Source organism: Dama dama, chromosome 21, assembly GCF_033118175.1.
Source record: "Dama dama isolate Ldn47 chromosome 21, ASM3311817v1, whole genome shotgun sequence".
Taxonomy (NCBI): domain Eukaryota; kingdom Metazoa; phylum Chordata; class Mammalia; order Artiodactyla; family Cervidae; genus Dama; species Dama dama.
Window position 1 is genome coordinate 67,938,504 of NC_083701.1, and position 16,774 is coordinate 67,955,277.

General features: G+C 41.8%; 1 protein-coding gene across 5 annotated transcripts in view; it reads left to right on the forward strand.

Annotated features, from left to right (window-relative positions):
* The window catches only part of CDH17 (cadherin 17), an 88,568-nt gene that overhangs the window by 37,241 nt on the left and 34,553 nt on the right, over positions 1-16,774 (forward strand). For 4 of the 5 annotated variants that reach the window (XM_061123776.1, XM_061123778.1, XM_061123779.1 and 1 more), the window contains 7 exons: positions 2,613-2,747; positions 3,641-3,779; positions 6,212-6,370; positions 6,478-6,677; positions 11,084-11,215; positions 11,536-11,686; positions 16,291-16,506. In XM_061123776.1, coding sequence (XP_060979759.1) covers positions 2,613-2,747; positions 3,641-3,779; positions 6,212-6,370; positions 6,478-6,677; positions 11,084-11,215; positions 11,536-11,686; positions 16,291-16,506 — 1,132 coding nt within the window. Of the gene's footprint in view, positions 1-2,612; positions 2,748-3,640; positions 3,780-6,211; positions 6,371-6,477; positions 6,678-11,083; positions 11,216-11,535; positions 11,687-16,290; positions 16,507-16,774 lie in introns of those variants that run through there. The other variant, XM_061123780.1, reaches the window with a different exon arrangement.

Below are 16,774 nucleotides of genomic sequence, written 5' to 3' on the forward strand. Positions count from 1 at the left end.
TTCAGGACTGAATTCCTTTAGGATGTACTGGTTAGATCTCCTTGCAGTCCAAGGGACTCTCAAGAGTCTTCTCCAACACCACAGTTCAAAAGCATCAATTCTTCAGTGCTCAGCTTTCTTTATAGTCCAACTCTCACATCCATACATAACTACTAGAAAAAACATAGCTTTGACTAGACGGACCTTTGTTGGCAAAGTAATGTCTCTGCTTTTTAATAAGCTGTCTAGATTGGTCATAACTTTTCTTCCAGGGAGCAAGTGTCTTTTAGTTTCATAGCTGCAGTCACCATCTGCAGTGATTTTTTTTTAAATTAATTAATTAATTTATTTATTTTTTCAGTGGGTTTTATCATACATTGACATGAATCAGCAATAGATTTACACGTATTCCCCATCCCGATCCCCGCTCCCACCTCCCTCTCCACCCGATTCCTCTGGGTCTTCCCAGTGCACCAGGCCCGAGCACTTGTCTCATGCATCCCACCTGGGCTGGTGACCTGTTTCACCATAGATAATATACATGCTGTTCTTTTGCAACATCCCACCCTCACCTTCTCCCACAGAGTTCAAAAGTCTGTTCTGTACTTCTGTGTCTCTTTTTCTGTTTTGCATAAAGGGTTGTCGTTACCATCTTTCTAAATTCCATATATATGTGTTAGTATGCTGTAATGTTCTTTATCTTTCTGGCTTACTTCACTCTGTATAATGGGCTCCAGTTTCATCGATCTCATTAGAACTGATTCAAATGAATTCTTTTTAATGGCTGAGTAATATTCCATGGTGTATATGTACCACAGCTTCCTTGGAGCCCCAAAAAATAAACTGTTTCCCCATCTGTTTGCCATGAAGTGATGGGACCAGATGCCATGATTTTAGTTGTCTGAATGTTGAGTTTTAAGCCAACTTTTTCACTCTCCTCTTTCACTTTCATCAAGAGACTCTTTAGTTCTTCTTCACTTTCTGCCATAAGGGTGGTGTCATCTGCATATCTGAGGTTATTGATATTTTTCCCGGCAATCTTGATTCCAGCTTGTGCTTCATCCAGTCCAGCATTTCTCATGATGTACTCTGCTTAGAAGTTAAATAAGCAGGGTGACAACATACAGTCTTGACGTACTCCTTTCCCAATTTGGAACCAGTCTGTTGTTTCATGTCCAATTCTAGCTGTTGCTTCTTGACCTGCATACAGATTTCCCAGGAGGCAGATCAGATGGTCTGGTATTCCCATCTCTTGAAGAATTTTCCACAGTTTGTGGTGACCCACACAGTCCAAGGCTTTGGCATAGTCAAATTTGGTAGTTTTTGTCTAAGAATTCATCCATTTCACCTAGGTTGTCTGATTTGTGAGAAAACAATTGCTTGTATTATTCTATTTAGATTTTTTTTATCTCTGTAAGTTTGGTAGTGATGTTCCTTTTTTTTTTTTTTTTTTTGATTGTTCCATGTGTGGCTTGCAGGTTCTTAGTTCCTCAACCAGATATTGAACTGGTTGAGATAAGTCCAGTTGAAGATTTTTTTTCTCTGTATTGATCTTTAAAAAAAAAAACAAAAAACTTTTGGTTTTGTTGATTTTCTCCTTTGCTTTTCATTAATTTCCACTTTACATTTCCTTCTGCTTGCTCTGGGTTAGTTTAGTCATCATTTATTTAGTTTCTTTTTAAAAATATTTTTAAAATTTATTTATGGCTGCACTGGGTCTTCATTGCTACATGTGGGCTTTCTTTAGTTGTGGTGAGCAGGGGCTACTCTTTATTGCCATGAGCAGGCTCCTCATTTCAGTGGCTTCTTTTTTTGTGGAGCACAAGCCATTTATTGTTTAAAAAGTATTTCCTTAAGATAAATTCTGTTTAGCAATGTTTGCTATTAAAGGCTAAAAACATTTTATGCCTCAAGTTATTTCCAAAAGGATTATGCTAATTTATATTTTCATTAATAATATATATACTTCTTTACATTCTTGACAAGAGCTTTTACAACATTGCTATTATTGATTTTTAATTTGTGAATATAGAAAAATATATTAAAATTGTTAATGAGGTTGAATGACTTTTATGTCTGCTCCATTTTACGTAAATTTTCTCTTCCATGGTCTTAAAAGTACTGTAGCTATCCCATGAATGATCATTGACATTTTCTTCATTTCTGAAAAAGTGAGATTTTCATACAGAATTTTATCAAATAAAGCCACTTTAAAGTTGTTTTCCTTAACATTAAAATATCTCTCAATCTTTGTCATAGTTTTTAGAAGTACTAAATGCTGTCTTTTTTATCCTAGCAGTGAAACTACACTTCTTAATGTTTCTTAGAAGCTAGTAGTAATACAGCTCTCAGATATTCCCAGAAAAATCTCATCTAACTCTAGCTATAATGTAAAGTATCAATTGATTTTTGTAAATATATTGAATTAAGTCATATGTTGTTTCTTGAGGGAAATGTAGTTTGAATGTTAGTTAATATTAAAGCAAACTTTTAGAATGTATCCCTTTAAAAGCTTAGCAATTCTTATTTTGGTGATTGTGCAAATGAAAATGTTTCCTGAAATTGGTTACTTACTACAAATTCTACAACATTGCTTTTCCTTGTGACTTAATCTAATTTTTGCTTTTTCCCAGTTTAAGGCCAATCCTCCTGCTGTGACTTTCAAACTAACGGGGGAGACAGATGGGATATTTCAGATACAACCTGATGGACTTCTATATCACAACAAAACCCTGGACAGGGAAACAAGAGCTGTTCACAGACTCCAGGTGAGCTGACGCCAGACAACAGACACTAACTCCAGTCTCTGAGCACTGGAAATATCACTGACACACTCATCCCCAGCACAGAATACCGTTTCCACTCTCCTGACCCTAATGACGTGTTTGCACATCTCATTTGTCCACATTTTTTTTAAACCAACTAGAGAGTGATTTGGTAAAGGTAGCCTCGTTTTTAGGCTTTTTGACCAGGGTAACCCAAGTTATACTGCCAAGGCTCTCAGACGGGTCACTCATCCCAAGTAAGGCCCTACTTAGGCACCTGGATTAAACCACTCGACACTTCTCTGATGTTTCACTGATGTCTCGCTCTGGCTGTTGGGTGGGCTCTGGCTCTGCAAAGAAGGCAGCATCGGTGCTAGATGGCACACCTTTGGGCTTTGCAAGAAGCAGCAGTAACCGATGACCAAAGTCAGAGTCTGACTAAAGAGACCTCCTCCCTCTCTCCCTTAGATTTCATGGTTTGTATGTGAATACACAGAAATGGTAGAGAGCTAACTGTGGGTAAAGAGCCGGCCAAAAGCTTTCTGTTGGTAAATCTGCAGACTGACCACAAAAGTGCCTCTGTCTAATAGTACGTGACGTTTCCATACCCTCAAGGGTCAAAGTGTCCTTATTTCACTGATTCTAGCTATTTAGCAAAGAGCAAGTCCAGTGTCCAGCATATCCCACTGCTGGAAAAACACAGTCATGGTCAGCTTGGCTTAACTGATAGGGCCTCTATTTTAGCAGCCCCCAATTTGGGCTTTTATAGGTGTCTTTCTCCCCTGTAGTTATCAGATTATTGGTTATTGGGGCTCTAATTTCCTTCAAGTGACTTTTGGGTGTGTGATATGAGGTTCAGACTTACCAAGAAGGTTTCCTTTTCCTGTCAACATCAGGTCTCAGCCCTGGATGCTCAGGGCAATACAGTGGAGGGCCCGGTCCCTGTCACCATCGTAGTGAAGGACATCAACGACAACCGACCTGTGTTTCTCCAGCAACATTATGAAGGCTCAGTAAGGCAGAATTCTCGCCCAGGTAATAGGCAGGAGCCTGGAGATATTTGGCAGAATGGTAGATTTGTATGGTTAACAGCTATGGCTATCATTCATTAAGCGCTTACTGTCTTATTTAAGGGCTTCCCTTGTAGCTTAGTTGGTAAAGAATCTGCCTGCAGTACAGGAGACCCAGGTTCTATCTCTGGGTTGGGAAGATCCCCTGGAGAAGGAAATGGCAACCCACTCCAGTATCCTTGCCTGGAAAATCTCATGGACAGAGGAGCCTGGTGGGCTGCAGTCCATGGGGTCACAAAGAGTCGGGCACGACTGAGTGACTAACACTTATCTTATTTAAATTTCATTTATCTTATTTAAATTTGACAGCAATCCTCCGGGATTTGTTTTATTACCCCCATTTCTCAAGGGCACAATTTCTCACCCTTGGCACTACTGACATCTTAGGCTCTATAATTCTTTTTTGTGTTGTTGTGTATTTTCTTTTTTTGGTCAGGGGCTGCAGTTCTGTGCATTATAGGATGTTAGCAGCTTCCCTGACATCTATCTACATATCAGATGCCAGGAGCAACACTTCCCTTCTTTCTACTTTGATATCAGAGATGTCTTCAGACATTGCCAAATACCTCTTGGGGGCAAAATCACCCCCAGTTAAGGACCACTATCTTAGGGTGAGATTTTAGAATACCTTACAGCTCTAGAGGGGCTTCCCTGGTGGCTCAGACAGAAAAGACTCTGCCTGCAATGTGGGAGACCTGGGTTCAATCCCTAGGTGGGGAAGATCCCCTGAAGAAGAGAATGGCAACCCACTCCAGTATTCTTGCCTGGAGAATTCCATGGACAGAGGAGCCTGGCGGCTACAGTCCATGTTGTCGTCAACAGTAGAACATGACTGAGTGATTAACACACACACACACACACACACACAGTTCTAGAACACTCTGGAAGGGTAAGCTTACTTTCCCACATCCTCCCAGGAATCCACATTCTCATGGTCACTGCTGGCTCCCAGTTCTTTTTCTTCTCTTACTTCCAACTCCTAGCTATGGCTCATCCTTTCACAATTCTCTTAACTTTCATCTCCAGGAAATCGCCTCATCAAAACCTAGGTGTGTGCGGTAGGCTTTACTAAAGATTTAGAGAAATGAAGGAGCATCTTGTCATAACAGTGCACAAAATAAACATGAATATTAGACTTTGAGTTCTCAGAAAGACTCTTGGCCATTTCCATTAACTCACTCTCAAGCTTCCTTCTATGTTACTTAATGTTCTGTCTCATTTTTCAATGCCCACTTCCAGTAACTCAGGAAGAGTATTCCTTTCACTTTATTATGTAGAGTAATTTCATGTGTCTCAGTACCTGAGGTTGTATACCAAAGGTTCACTGCTGAACTGTGCTAAGTAATAATCTTGCAGGTCTTATTCTTCACCAATAGGATTTCCTAGTTCAGTGGTTCTCAAACTTTTTGGTCTTAGGGCCTTTGTATTCTCCTAAAAATTATTACAGCCTCCAAGGAAATTTTCCAAGGATATGTGGCTTATATCCAGTGGTATGCTGGCAAATGTTAATAGCTGTCTCTCTGGGGAGTGGGGGGGGCAGGAAAAAAACCTCTGATTTGTAGCATTTGTCAATTTCTGTGGTATAAGTACTCCCACCATAACCCATTTTAAACTACCAATGGTGTTAATAATTGACTCACAGAATTCCTGGAAATTCAACTGGGTTGTACAAATTGGCTCCACTATATCACTGGTTATATCTACCAGTAGTTATCATATTTGAAATCAAAACTGAGAAATTGAAAAACTATTTAGTAATTGATTTAAAGTAACTATCACATTTTAATAAAAAGAACTGTATTTTTGAAGATAGAAAGAATTATTGAGAACATGGCATTGTTTTAGTCTTTGCACATCCTTTAATGTTTGATTAGCTGAGAACAATTGGATTCTTATGTCTGTTTTTGCATTCATTTTGTGGCCATATACTGTTTTGGTTGAAACATTTAAAGAAAAACTCTCAGATATGTAGTTGGAAAAAGGAGTATTGTAACAGTGTTTTCAGATAATTGTGAATACTCTTTGACACCAGACAAAACTCAGCAAGGGATGGTTTCTTTATTGTTGGTTGCAATGTGGAATCTGAAACCATATCAATGTTTTTTGGGGGTATTCCTTTATGCTAAAATGGATCAATTTATCTTGTGATTTGGATGGGTCTTTTATACATCTATGACCTTAAAAACAGTCTCAAAGACCCCTAGAGGTTCCTGGATCATACTTTAAGGAACTTCATCCTAGGAAAAAAGAGCAGAATAAAGATTTATCCCACACAAATATGAATTATGGCACATTCCTCCACTCTATTTCTGCCCCTTGGAAGGCAAATGTGTCTATGGTTGGTTTGGGTATCATTTAATATCTTTTTTTTCCCCCTGGGTACATTTTGTTAAACAGGAAGGCCCTTTATGTATGTCAATGCTACAGACTTGGACGATCCAGCCACACTCAATGGCCAACTTATTTATCAGATTCTCATGCAGCTTCCCAAGGTCAACGATGTCATGTACTTTCAGATCAACAACCAAACGGGAGGAATTTCACTTACTCCACAAGGTGAGTTAAGTGATGCCCTCATGGGACTCTCTGAATCAATACAAAGGACCTAGATCCGTATCATCTTCAGAGACGTTTTCTTTTCTTTTCTCTCCTACTTCCCATAGGATCCCAGGAATTGGATCCTTTGAAGAATCCTTCCTACAAGCTGGTGGTCTCAGTGGAAGACATGGGAGGCCTGAATGAGCATTCCTTTAGTGACAGTGTACCTGTGGATATTACAGTGAAGGAGAATATTTGGAAAGCGCCAGAACCTGTGGAGATCGAAGAAAACTCGACTCAACCTTACCCCATTAAAATCACTCAGGTAGTGCCCAAGGAATGCTGACAGTCTGCCCAATCAATGCACTCACATTGTCGGGGCCCACCCTCATGGTCTTCACTGATGTTTTTGCATAGTATCATTATAAAGCAAACTAAATAAACAGAATCTCTGGCCCCAAGTCTCTGGAGTTTGCCATCATGGGTGAACTCTGGACTGTACCAACTTAGATTCATGTGTGCTAAGTCACTTCAGTCATGTCTGACTCTTTGTGACCCTATGGACTACAGCCCACCAGGCTCCTCTGTCCATGGGATTTTCCGAGCAAGAGTACTGGAACAGGTCGCCATTTCCTTCTGCGGGGTATCTTTCCGACCCAGGGATCAAATCCAAGTTTCCTGCATGGCAGGCAGATTCTTTATCATCTGAGCTACTAGGGAAGCCCAACTTACATATATTTGAGTTTTAAAAGAGAACTTTACTCACCTTCATTTTCTAAGTAGATAACGCTGTTTTCTTTTTCTTGTCTATAGTGTAGGATATGGTTGAGTTGTATGTGGTACGTGTGCATGATTTGAATTTGAGACTGTGAAATATTTTTGAAAGGTTGCTTCTTATTCCAGTGGGGAAAATCTTGATGTGAAAGATTCGCCCCATCATAGGCTGAGGGGCAGAGATAGGACTGGCCAAGAGTAAGAGCTGAGTAGACAACTTTTATCTTTGGAGCCCACCCCCTTCCCAACACCATCCCCTGTAGGTACCTCCCCTCTCCTTTCAGGCACTCCCCTGGTCCCACCTGTGTCTCACTCTGAGCCTCCTCTTCCTGCTTTAACTCCTGGAAATCCACTCTGGGGCCCACCCAGATCTGATCTTTCCTGGGAGATCAGGAGATTTCTCGACACAGAAAGAGCTGTGAGTTGGTGGAAGAGCACTGGAGTTGGAAGCAGATAAGTAAAACCACTGCTGCACTCAATATGCCAGCAAATTTGGAAAACTCAGCAGTGGCCACAGGACTGGAAAAGGTCAGTTTTCATTCCAATCCCAAAGAAAGGCAATGCCAAAGAATGCTCAAACTACCACACAATTGCACTCATCTCACACACTAGTAAAGTAATGCTCAAAATTCTCCAAGCCAGGCTTCAGCAACACGTGAACTGTGAACTTCCAGATGTTCAAGCTGGTTTTAGAAAAGGCAGAGGAACCAAAGATCAAATTGCCAACATCTGCTGGATCATCAAAAAAGCAAGAGAGTTCCAGAAAAACATCTACTTCTGCTTTATTGACTACGCCAAAGCCTTCGACTGTGTGGATCACAATAGACTGTGGAAAATTCTGAAAGAGATGGGAATACCAGACCACCTGACCTGCCTCTTGAGAAACCTGTATGCAGGTGAGGAAGCAACAGTTAGAACTGGACATGGAACAACAGACTGGTTCCAAATAGGGAAAGGAGTACGTCGAGGCTGTATATTGTCACCGTGCTTATTTAACTTATATGCAGAGTACATCATGAGAAACGCTGGACTGGAAGAGGCACAGGCTGGAATCAAGATTGCTGGGAGAAATATCAATAACCTCAGATATGCAGATGACACCACCCTTATGGCAGAAAGTGAAGAGGAACTAAAAAGCCTCTTGATGAAAGTGAAAGAGGAGAGTGAAAAAGTTGGCTTAAAGCTTAACATTCAGAAAACTAAGATCATGGCAACTGGTCCCATCACCTCATGGGAAATAGATGGGGAGACAGTGGAAACAGTGTCAGACTTCATTTTTTTGGGCTCCAAAATCACTGCAGATGGTGATTGCAGCCATGAAATTAAAAGACACTTACTCCTTGGAAGGAAAGTTACGACCAACCTAGATAGCATATTAAAAAGCAGAGACATTACTTTGCCAACAAAGGTCCGTCTGGTCAAGGCTATGGTTTTTCCAGTGGTCATGTATGGATGTGAGTGTTGGACTGTGAAGAAAGCTGAGCGCCAAAAAATTGATGCTTTTGAACTGTGGTGTTGGAGAAGACTCTTGAGAGTCCCTTGGACTGCAAGGAGATCCAACCAGTCCATCCCAAAGGAGATCAGTCCTGGGTATTCATTGGAAGGACTGATGCTGAAGCTGAAACTCCAGTACTTTGGCCACCTCATGTGAAGAGTTGACTCGTTGGAAAAGACCCTGATGCTGGGAGGGATTGGGGGCAGGAGGAGGAGGGGACGACAGAGGATGAGATGGCTGGATGGCATCACCAACTCGATGGGCATGAGTTTGGGTAAACTCTGGGAGCTGGTGAAGGACAGGGAGGCCTGGCGTGCTGCGATTCATGGGGTCGCAAAGAGTCGGACACAACTGAGCGACTGAACTGAACTGAACTGAAGTAAAACCACATTCTTGCTCTATTACCTCAAGGACTGATCATAAACAAAGAAAGTGAAAGTGAAGTTGCTGAGTCCTGTATGACTCTGTGTGACCCCATGGACTGTAGCCTGCCAGACTCCTCCGTCCATGGGATTTTCTAGGCAAGGATACTGGGGTGGGTTGCCATTGCCTTCTCCAGAGGGTCTTCCCGACCCAGGGATTGAACCCAGATCTCCCGCACTGCAGGCAGATTCTTTACAGTCTGAGCCACCAGGGAAGCATAAACAAGTCATTTATTATTTATGAGGAGTTGAGGCAACTTCTCACCAATAAAACGGGGATAACGACAGCTCTTTGGGGTGTGGTGGAAGTTAATTAATATCAGTGAAAGTGGATAAATGATATTAATGTTATGAGGCAGTTCTAGTGTCTAGTACTCCTGTTTTTTGTTTAATGGCGCTGCTGTTGTTAAGGGGTCCTGGAATGGCCCATCCCACCGTATCTATCATCTAACTTAAGATTTTTATTTATTGAAGTTTTTTAATGTGAAAAATGTTTCACCTCCTTTTATTTATTTATTTATTTAATTGGAGGATAATTTCTATACAATGTTGTGTTTGTTTTCTGTCATACAACAATGAGAATCAGTCATAACTGTATATATATCCCTTCCCTCTGAAGCTCCTCTCTCACTGACCCCCCCCAACCCCTATCCCAGCCCTCACAGTGCGCCAGGCTGGGCTCCCTGTGTTATATAGCAGCTTCCCACTTATTGAATGTTGAATTAATGAATTTCACCTTCAGAAGAAAAAAAATGAAAGCAAGAAGTATTCTGCTTCACCAGATAATAAAGTATATCAGGACTCATTACTCAAAGAATTTCAGTTTGGGTTCCTTTATGAAAGTCTTCCTATTTATTATTCAGGTTGCCTTCATAAGGATTTGTAAATGCTAAAAAAATGCATATACTTATTTTTTTCATAGGGCTGTCAAAGAAAAGAAAATATAAACAGCCACAGCCAATACCCAGGCCTGGGAAAAGTACTACGTGTGTCTTCAAACTGAGGAAGAAGAGTGCAGGGCTGAATTTGTAGGGCATAATGGGAGCTTGCTTACAGCCAAGAACACGATCTTTGGCTTGGAGCTTAAATAACTAGAAAAAGACAGTAGTGGCTCCTTGATACCCTTCCGAAGCTGTCTTTGAGAAAATAGTTTAGTGTAGAGATTTCTACACTAAACTAAGTATGGGATCTAAGTGTAAACCTAAGTGTAGGACTTTAGGCAAGTCATGTAAATACTCTGTGTGCTAGTTGCTCCATTTATAAGATGGCGATAACAATAGTGTCTACCTCATGAGACTGTTTGAGGATTTAATGAGATACTTTAAAGTATTTAGAATTATGTCTGGAATGGGGCACAACCCTCAATAAGTATTGTTATTAGTAGTAAGTAGATTATCATATAGGCTAGGCTCTGTCTGTAGCAAGTAGATGGGACTTACTATTGAGTTTATTGATTTTTATTTTTATTTTTTTTGCCAAGTTATTTACAAAACAACACTGGGAGTTGGCAAATATTCTTATCCCTAAAGTCTATGAGATTAAATAGTTAAGGGAGAGATGTTCTTTATTTATGTATCACTTGTCTTAAATAACAGCATGGTGAAGAATTGAAAGTGTCTCCTATCTTTACTGAGGAGTTTTGGGAGCTTGTCATTCATCATGGCTTAGTCCTCAGATAATGCCAGATACTAAGTATATCTTGTTTCTTAAATTGGTGTTTCATGACGGGAAGTCTTCACAGCCAGCCTTCCAAATGAACAACCTATAGACTCTTCAGAGGGTTCACAAAGAATTGCTTTAGGGAAGAGAAACACCGCTATGTGCTTATTTGGAGCAATATAACAGTGAAAAGGCACAAAAGGAGAGGGATTATTTTAGGGTGAAAACTAAAAATGTAATTTAGCAGTTATGAGAAACCACAGACATCCAAACAAGGTTGTCAGAAATTTCAAATGGAGAGCTAGAAAATTGTTTTTATTTCCTTTCCATTTCTCTCCGTCCGGGTCTGTCTTTCCTCACATTTCGCTCTGGGCCCTGTAGGTGCAGTGGAATGATCCAGGTGCTCTATACTCCTTAGTGGGCAAGGAGAATACACCACGATTTCCATTTTCGATCGACCAGGAAGGAGATATTTATGTGACTCAGCCCTTGGACCGAGAAGAAAAGGACGAAGTGAGTAAAACTAAGAGGAGGTTCACGGATGACAAGGCAAGATCCTGTGCCCATGGAGATCTGAGAGCAGAAGGGATTTTACTTAACACCCGCACCACCACCCCCAAACCCCCAAATTGTGTTCTGAACCTCAGTGCCTCATTGCTCTCAAAGACATGGAAATAACCCCACAAATTTGATCCATTTTATATTTTCTCATTTCCCAGTTCTAAATGAATTGAAAATAAGGGGATAAATGAAATAGTCTTGAAATAGTTGTTTTCTCTGCCTTTTAAAGAGGATGATGAAGGAGTCATGTTTTACCTCTGATCTTCTTATAGTATGTTTTCTATGCGGTTGCAAGGGATGAGCAGGGAAAACTACTCTCAAAACCACTGGAAATTCAAGTGAAAGTGAAAGACATTAATGATAATCCACCTACGTGTCCATCTCCAGTGACTGTACTTGAGGTCCAGGAGAATGAACAAATAGGTAAGAAAGTGTGTGTCTGTCTTCTTTAACTCTGTAATCCCTTTCTCCTCCCTGTTGGGTAAATGGTGGGCAGGTAAACCTGACTGGGGATTGGTTGTCCATGCCCAACACAGCACAGAGGTAGAATGCATTTTGGGACTCACACAGGTACAGTATTTCAGTTCAGGGAATATGCGAGAAGTGTTCTAAAATGGGAGTTTTCTAACTACCACCCCTACTCATAGCACTTTTCCTGCCACTACCGTTGCTACTACTACTATTACTACTACTATTACTACTACTATTACTACTACTATTACTACTACTACTACTACTACTATTACTACTACTATTACTACTACTACTACTACTATTACTACTACTACTACTACTACTATTACTACTACTGCTGCTATTACTATTACTACTACTACTACTATTACTACTACTACTACTACTATTACTACTACTACTATTACTACTACTACTACTATTACTACTACTACTACTACTACTATTACTATTACTACTACTATTATTACTACTACTACTACTATTACTATTACTACTACTACTATTACTACTACTACTACTATTACTACTACTACTACTGTTACAACCCTCACACCCACCGTGAGCGCCATAACCACTTACACCAAGATCCTGTATGAATGTGTAAGGTTATCTCATCTGCATGGTTTCCCATAGATTCTTATTTGCCTTCCAAAAAAGTCAGTGACAGATGTAACCCCATCAAATTTGCTGAATAATTTAAACAAACATTCACACTCCATGTTAGATACCCTGCAATTCACCCTCTCTAGGAAGCTGGTAAAAGCTCATGGGGCTTGAAGATGAAGTTCAATTTCTATCTGTTTTTGTCCTTTTGTTCTTGACCTGCTTCGTTTCTTTGTACTGTGCCAAGATAGCTTTAGTTTTGTGCAGGAACAACTACTATTAGAACACTGATTTCTGGGAGTTTTATGACTTTTATGGATTTGGGACACCTCTTATCTGTTACTCCTTACTGCTCAGCTCATTGGTTGTGCAGAAGACCTTTGAAAACCTCTGTAGATGATACCTCAAGTATCTTTGTGTAGGGCCCAACATTTAGTGTATTAGTCATCTATGCTGCATAACAAACTGCTCCAAAATTTAGCAGGTTAAAACAACAAACATTTATTACCTCACAGTTTCTCTGAGTCAGGGATCTGGACATGGGGTGAGTACCTTTCATTCGGAAAGAGAGAGAGTTTAAAAAAAATGGCAAGTAAGATGAAAGTCAGTCTTTCTGTAACCTAATCTCACAAGTGACATCCCATAACTTTTGCCATATTCTTTAGAAATCAGTCACTAGGCCCAGCTCACACTCAAAAGGAGGCAGTTACACCAAAGCATCACTGTCAGGGGTGGGGTGACTGCTGGGGGCCATCACAGTGGTGGCCTGCCTTACTAGGGAGGATAGCACTAGTTTTCTGAGACTAGTGAGGATGTCATTGTTGGTAAAACAAATTGTTCAAGGGTGCAGCCTCTCCAAAAGTGATAATTTATTTTATAACGATGTTTCACAGACTTAATGGACCAGGAATTCTCATAAATCAACACAGAATGAGTCTATTCTAATATACAACCTAAAAGGGCACCCCCAGAAATGTCCCTGCCTTTTGGGGTCTTACTATCTAGCTCACTAAAATACTAAATTATTCTTTCGTATGTTCATATTCTCCTGTTTGGTGTCTTGTATCGGCCAGAAACTTGTGAGACTTACGTCCCCAAGTCTCAGCAATGCCAACTTTAATTCTGAAATTCCACTTGCCACCAACACCTTTGTGTTCACACCAGAACTTTATCCTCTCATAAAAGCCCCACCTCCCCAAAGTATTTCTCAGTGCCTCAAGAAATGCTGTATGTACCTCTAAATCAGTTTGGGCTGCCACTTGTTCCTGGCCTTTGTCACTCGGAGACAAGACACTTCTTTTTTTTCCCCATTTATTTTTTATTAGTTGGATGCTAATTATTTTACAATATTGTAGTGGTTTTTGCCATACATTGACATGAATCAGCCATGGATTTACATGTATTCCCCACCCCGATCCCCCCTCCCACCTCCCTCTCTACCTGATCCCTCTGGGTCTTCCCAGTGCACCAGCCCTGAGCACTTGTCTCATGCATCCAACCTGGGCTGGTGATCTGTTTCACCCTAGATAATATACATGTTTTGATGCTGTTCTCTCGAAACATCCCACCCTCGCCTTCTCCCACAGAGTTCAAAAGTCTGTTCTGTACTTCTGTGTCTCTTTTTCTGTTTTGCATATAGGGTTATCGTTACCATCTTTCTAAATTCCATATATATGTGTTAGTATACTGTATTGGTCTTTATCTTTCTGGCTTACTTCACTCTGTATAATGGGCTCCAGTTTCATCCATCTCATTAGAACTGATTCAAATGAATTCTTTTTAATGGCTGAGTAATATTCCATGGTGTATATGTACCACAGCTTCCTTATCGTTTCACTCCTGGCTCATTCATAAAGTTCTCCACTCCCACTGAGTGGTGCTCCCTACCGGAATTTCCCTGTCATTGATGCCAAACAGTACTGGTGTCTCTGACAGCTGGAGGGTTCCCCCACAGTGAGGGAGGACCGGCGTCCTCTGTGTTACGCTCAGCTCAATTGCCTGGGGAAGGGTCCTGAGCAGGGCTGCTCAGATGCCAAAGTGAAAGTGAAAGTCTCTCAGTCGTGTCCGACTCTTTGCAACCCCATGGACTATATAGAGTCCATGGAATTCTCCAGTCCAGAATATTGGAGTGGGTAGCCTTTCCCTTCTCCAGGAGATCTTTCCAACCCAGGGATTGAACCCAGGTCTGCCTCATTGCAGGCGGGTTCTTTACCAGCTGGGCCACAAGGGAAGCCCTCAGACACCAAACCATCACAGAATTTAGAGAGACGTGCTTTCATTCCAGCACACAGGTGCTTTTCTTACAAGGGCAGATGCAGATTCCAAAGGTGACTTGGTTGCTTGTGAGGACGCAGAAATGGCAGCTACTACCATGCTAGACACACGTTCTGATGCCTCTCCTCCCCTGGCCAGGAGACACGTCTGCCAGAGCAACCCCCTTAGAGGCATAACCTAAGTACTTCCATTCCTTCTCTCACAAAACCCTCCAAATCTCCCTGTGAATCAGTAGATGCAAAGTAACAGGGTGCGGGGATAAAGCCAGACTCCACAAGGGGGATATATATCCAAGTTCTAGCCCTCACGTGGGATTCTGGCTGTGTGTAGATAAATGCACAATTCCCATTTAATGCAGCAAGATGACCCAGCATCTATCCTAGCTCATCCAGACAGACCTGGGTAGAGCACTGTGTTGTGACCAGGCTTCTAGAACTCCCTGGACTGAGATGCTCACAGAATTAAAACTTAGGTCCATAAACTGCAGCGAGGCAGAGAGGACGCCTGCCTGCTCTCCGCCCCGTGCTGTCTTTATCTCTGTGGTGGAGTCAGTCTCTGCCATTGTTCCAGAAACTTGCTTAGAATTCAGCACAGTTGGCTTGTCCTTCTTAGTGTTACCATTTGCCTTGTGCAAATGTGCAAAAGGGCGGCTATAACAAATGACCACCGACTCGGAGACTTGAAACAACAGAAATGCATTCGCACGCAGTTCTAGAGGCTAGAAGTCTGCGATCAAGGTGCCCAAGAGGGGAGAATCCTGGCCCCTGGTGGTTCCTGGCATTCGTTGGCTGCTCCTGGTGGTCATGCCGCAGTCTCTGCCCTCTTCTTCACATTGCCTCCTCCTCCGTGAGTGTCTCTGTTGCCTTTTCTGGATTTAGGGCCCACTCCACATCCAGGATGGTTCATCTCAAGACCCTGACTTGGGTCCTCCTGAATTCATATGGTGAAGTCCTAGCCCCCGGCACCTCAAAGGGGGACTATCATTTAGAGACAGGGTCTTCAATGTCATTAGCGTGAGTCTTAACCCAATATGACTGGTGTCCTTCTGAGAAGAGAAAATCTAGATAGACACAGAACGGGGGAAGACTACATGCAAACACATGCAGCCGATGGCCATCTATAAGCCAGAGATCTCTGAAGAAATCAGTCCTAGCACACCTTGCTCTCAGACCTCTAGTCTCCAGAAACTGAGAAAATAATTTGCCGTTGTGAAAGCCATCCATTGTGTGGTCACTGTTTTTTAAATGGCAAGCCCTAGCCAGCTAAAAATGGACTTCCATGGTGGCTCAGGCAGTAAAGAATCCGCCTGCAATGCAGGAGACCCAGGTTCCATCCCTGGGGTGGAACATCCCTGGAGAAGGGAACAGCAACCCACTCCAGTATTCTGGCCTGGAGAACTCCATGGACGGCGGAGCCCTGCGGGCTATAGCCCATGGGGTTGCAAAGAATTGGATGCGACTTAGCGACTAACACACACATATGCAGCCAACTAAGACGCTGCTCCACACACTGTACTGCTGAAAAGGTTAGAAGCACCAGCATCAATCTAAGAACTTTATTCTGCTTCTCAGGGTTACTTCCAGTGCCTTCTAGGAACCCGATTCTCCACGGAAGCCATTTTTTAATAGGCTAAAAAGAATAACGGATGGGTTTCCTTCTTTCTTTCCCTACAGGGAGCAGTATTGGAACTCTTATTGCTCATGACATGGATGAAGAAAACACTGTCAACAGTGTTTTAGAATACAGAATTGTGGATCAAACTCCCAAAGTTCCTCGAGATGGACTGTTCCTGGTCCAAACATACCATGGAACACTTCAGTTAGCGGTGCAGCCGTTGCACAAGCGGGACACTCCGCAGTACAACCTGACCGTAGAGGTGTCTAACCAAGGTTAGTGTCACTTTCACGGTGTCAAGTGAAAACACTTGTCTTCTTTCTAGCTGTGATTGTTAGGCTGCTGTAATGCCTGGGTGTGTTACAAAGGCTGCCATTGAAAAAGGTATTGCTTCCCACATAAAACAAGCCCAGAAGCCAGCATGGGAACGGCCAGAGTTGCAGCTCAGAAAATGTGATTATGTTTGTTTCCTGAGAAGTAGATGCCCAAGAGGGGATTAAATATATAAGGATTTTATTAGAGGAACTGCCTATGAGAAAAAAT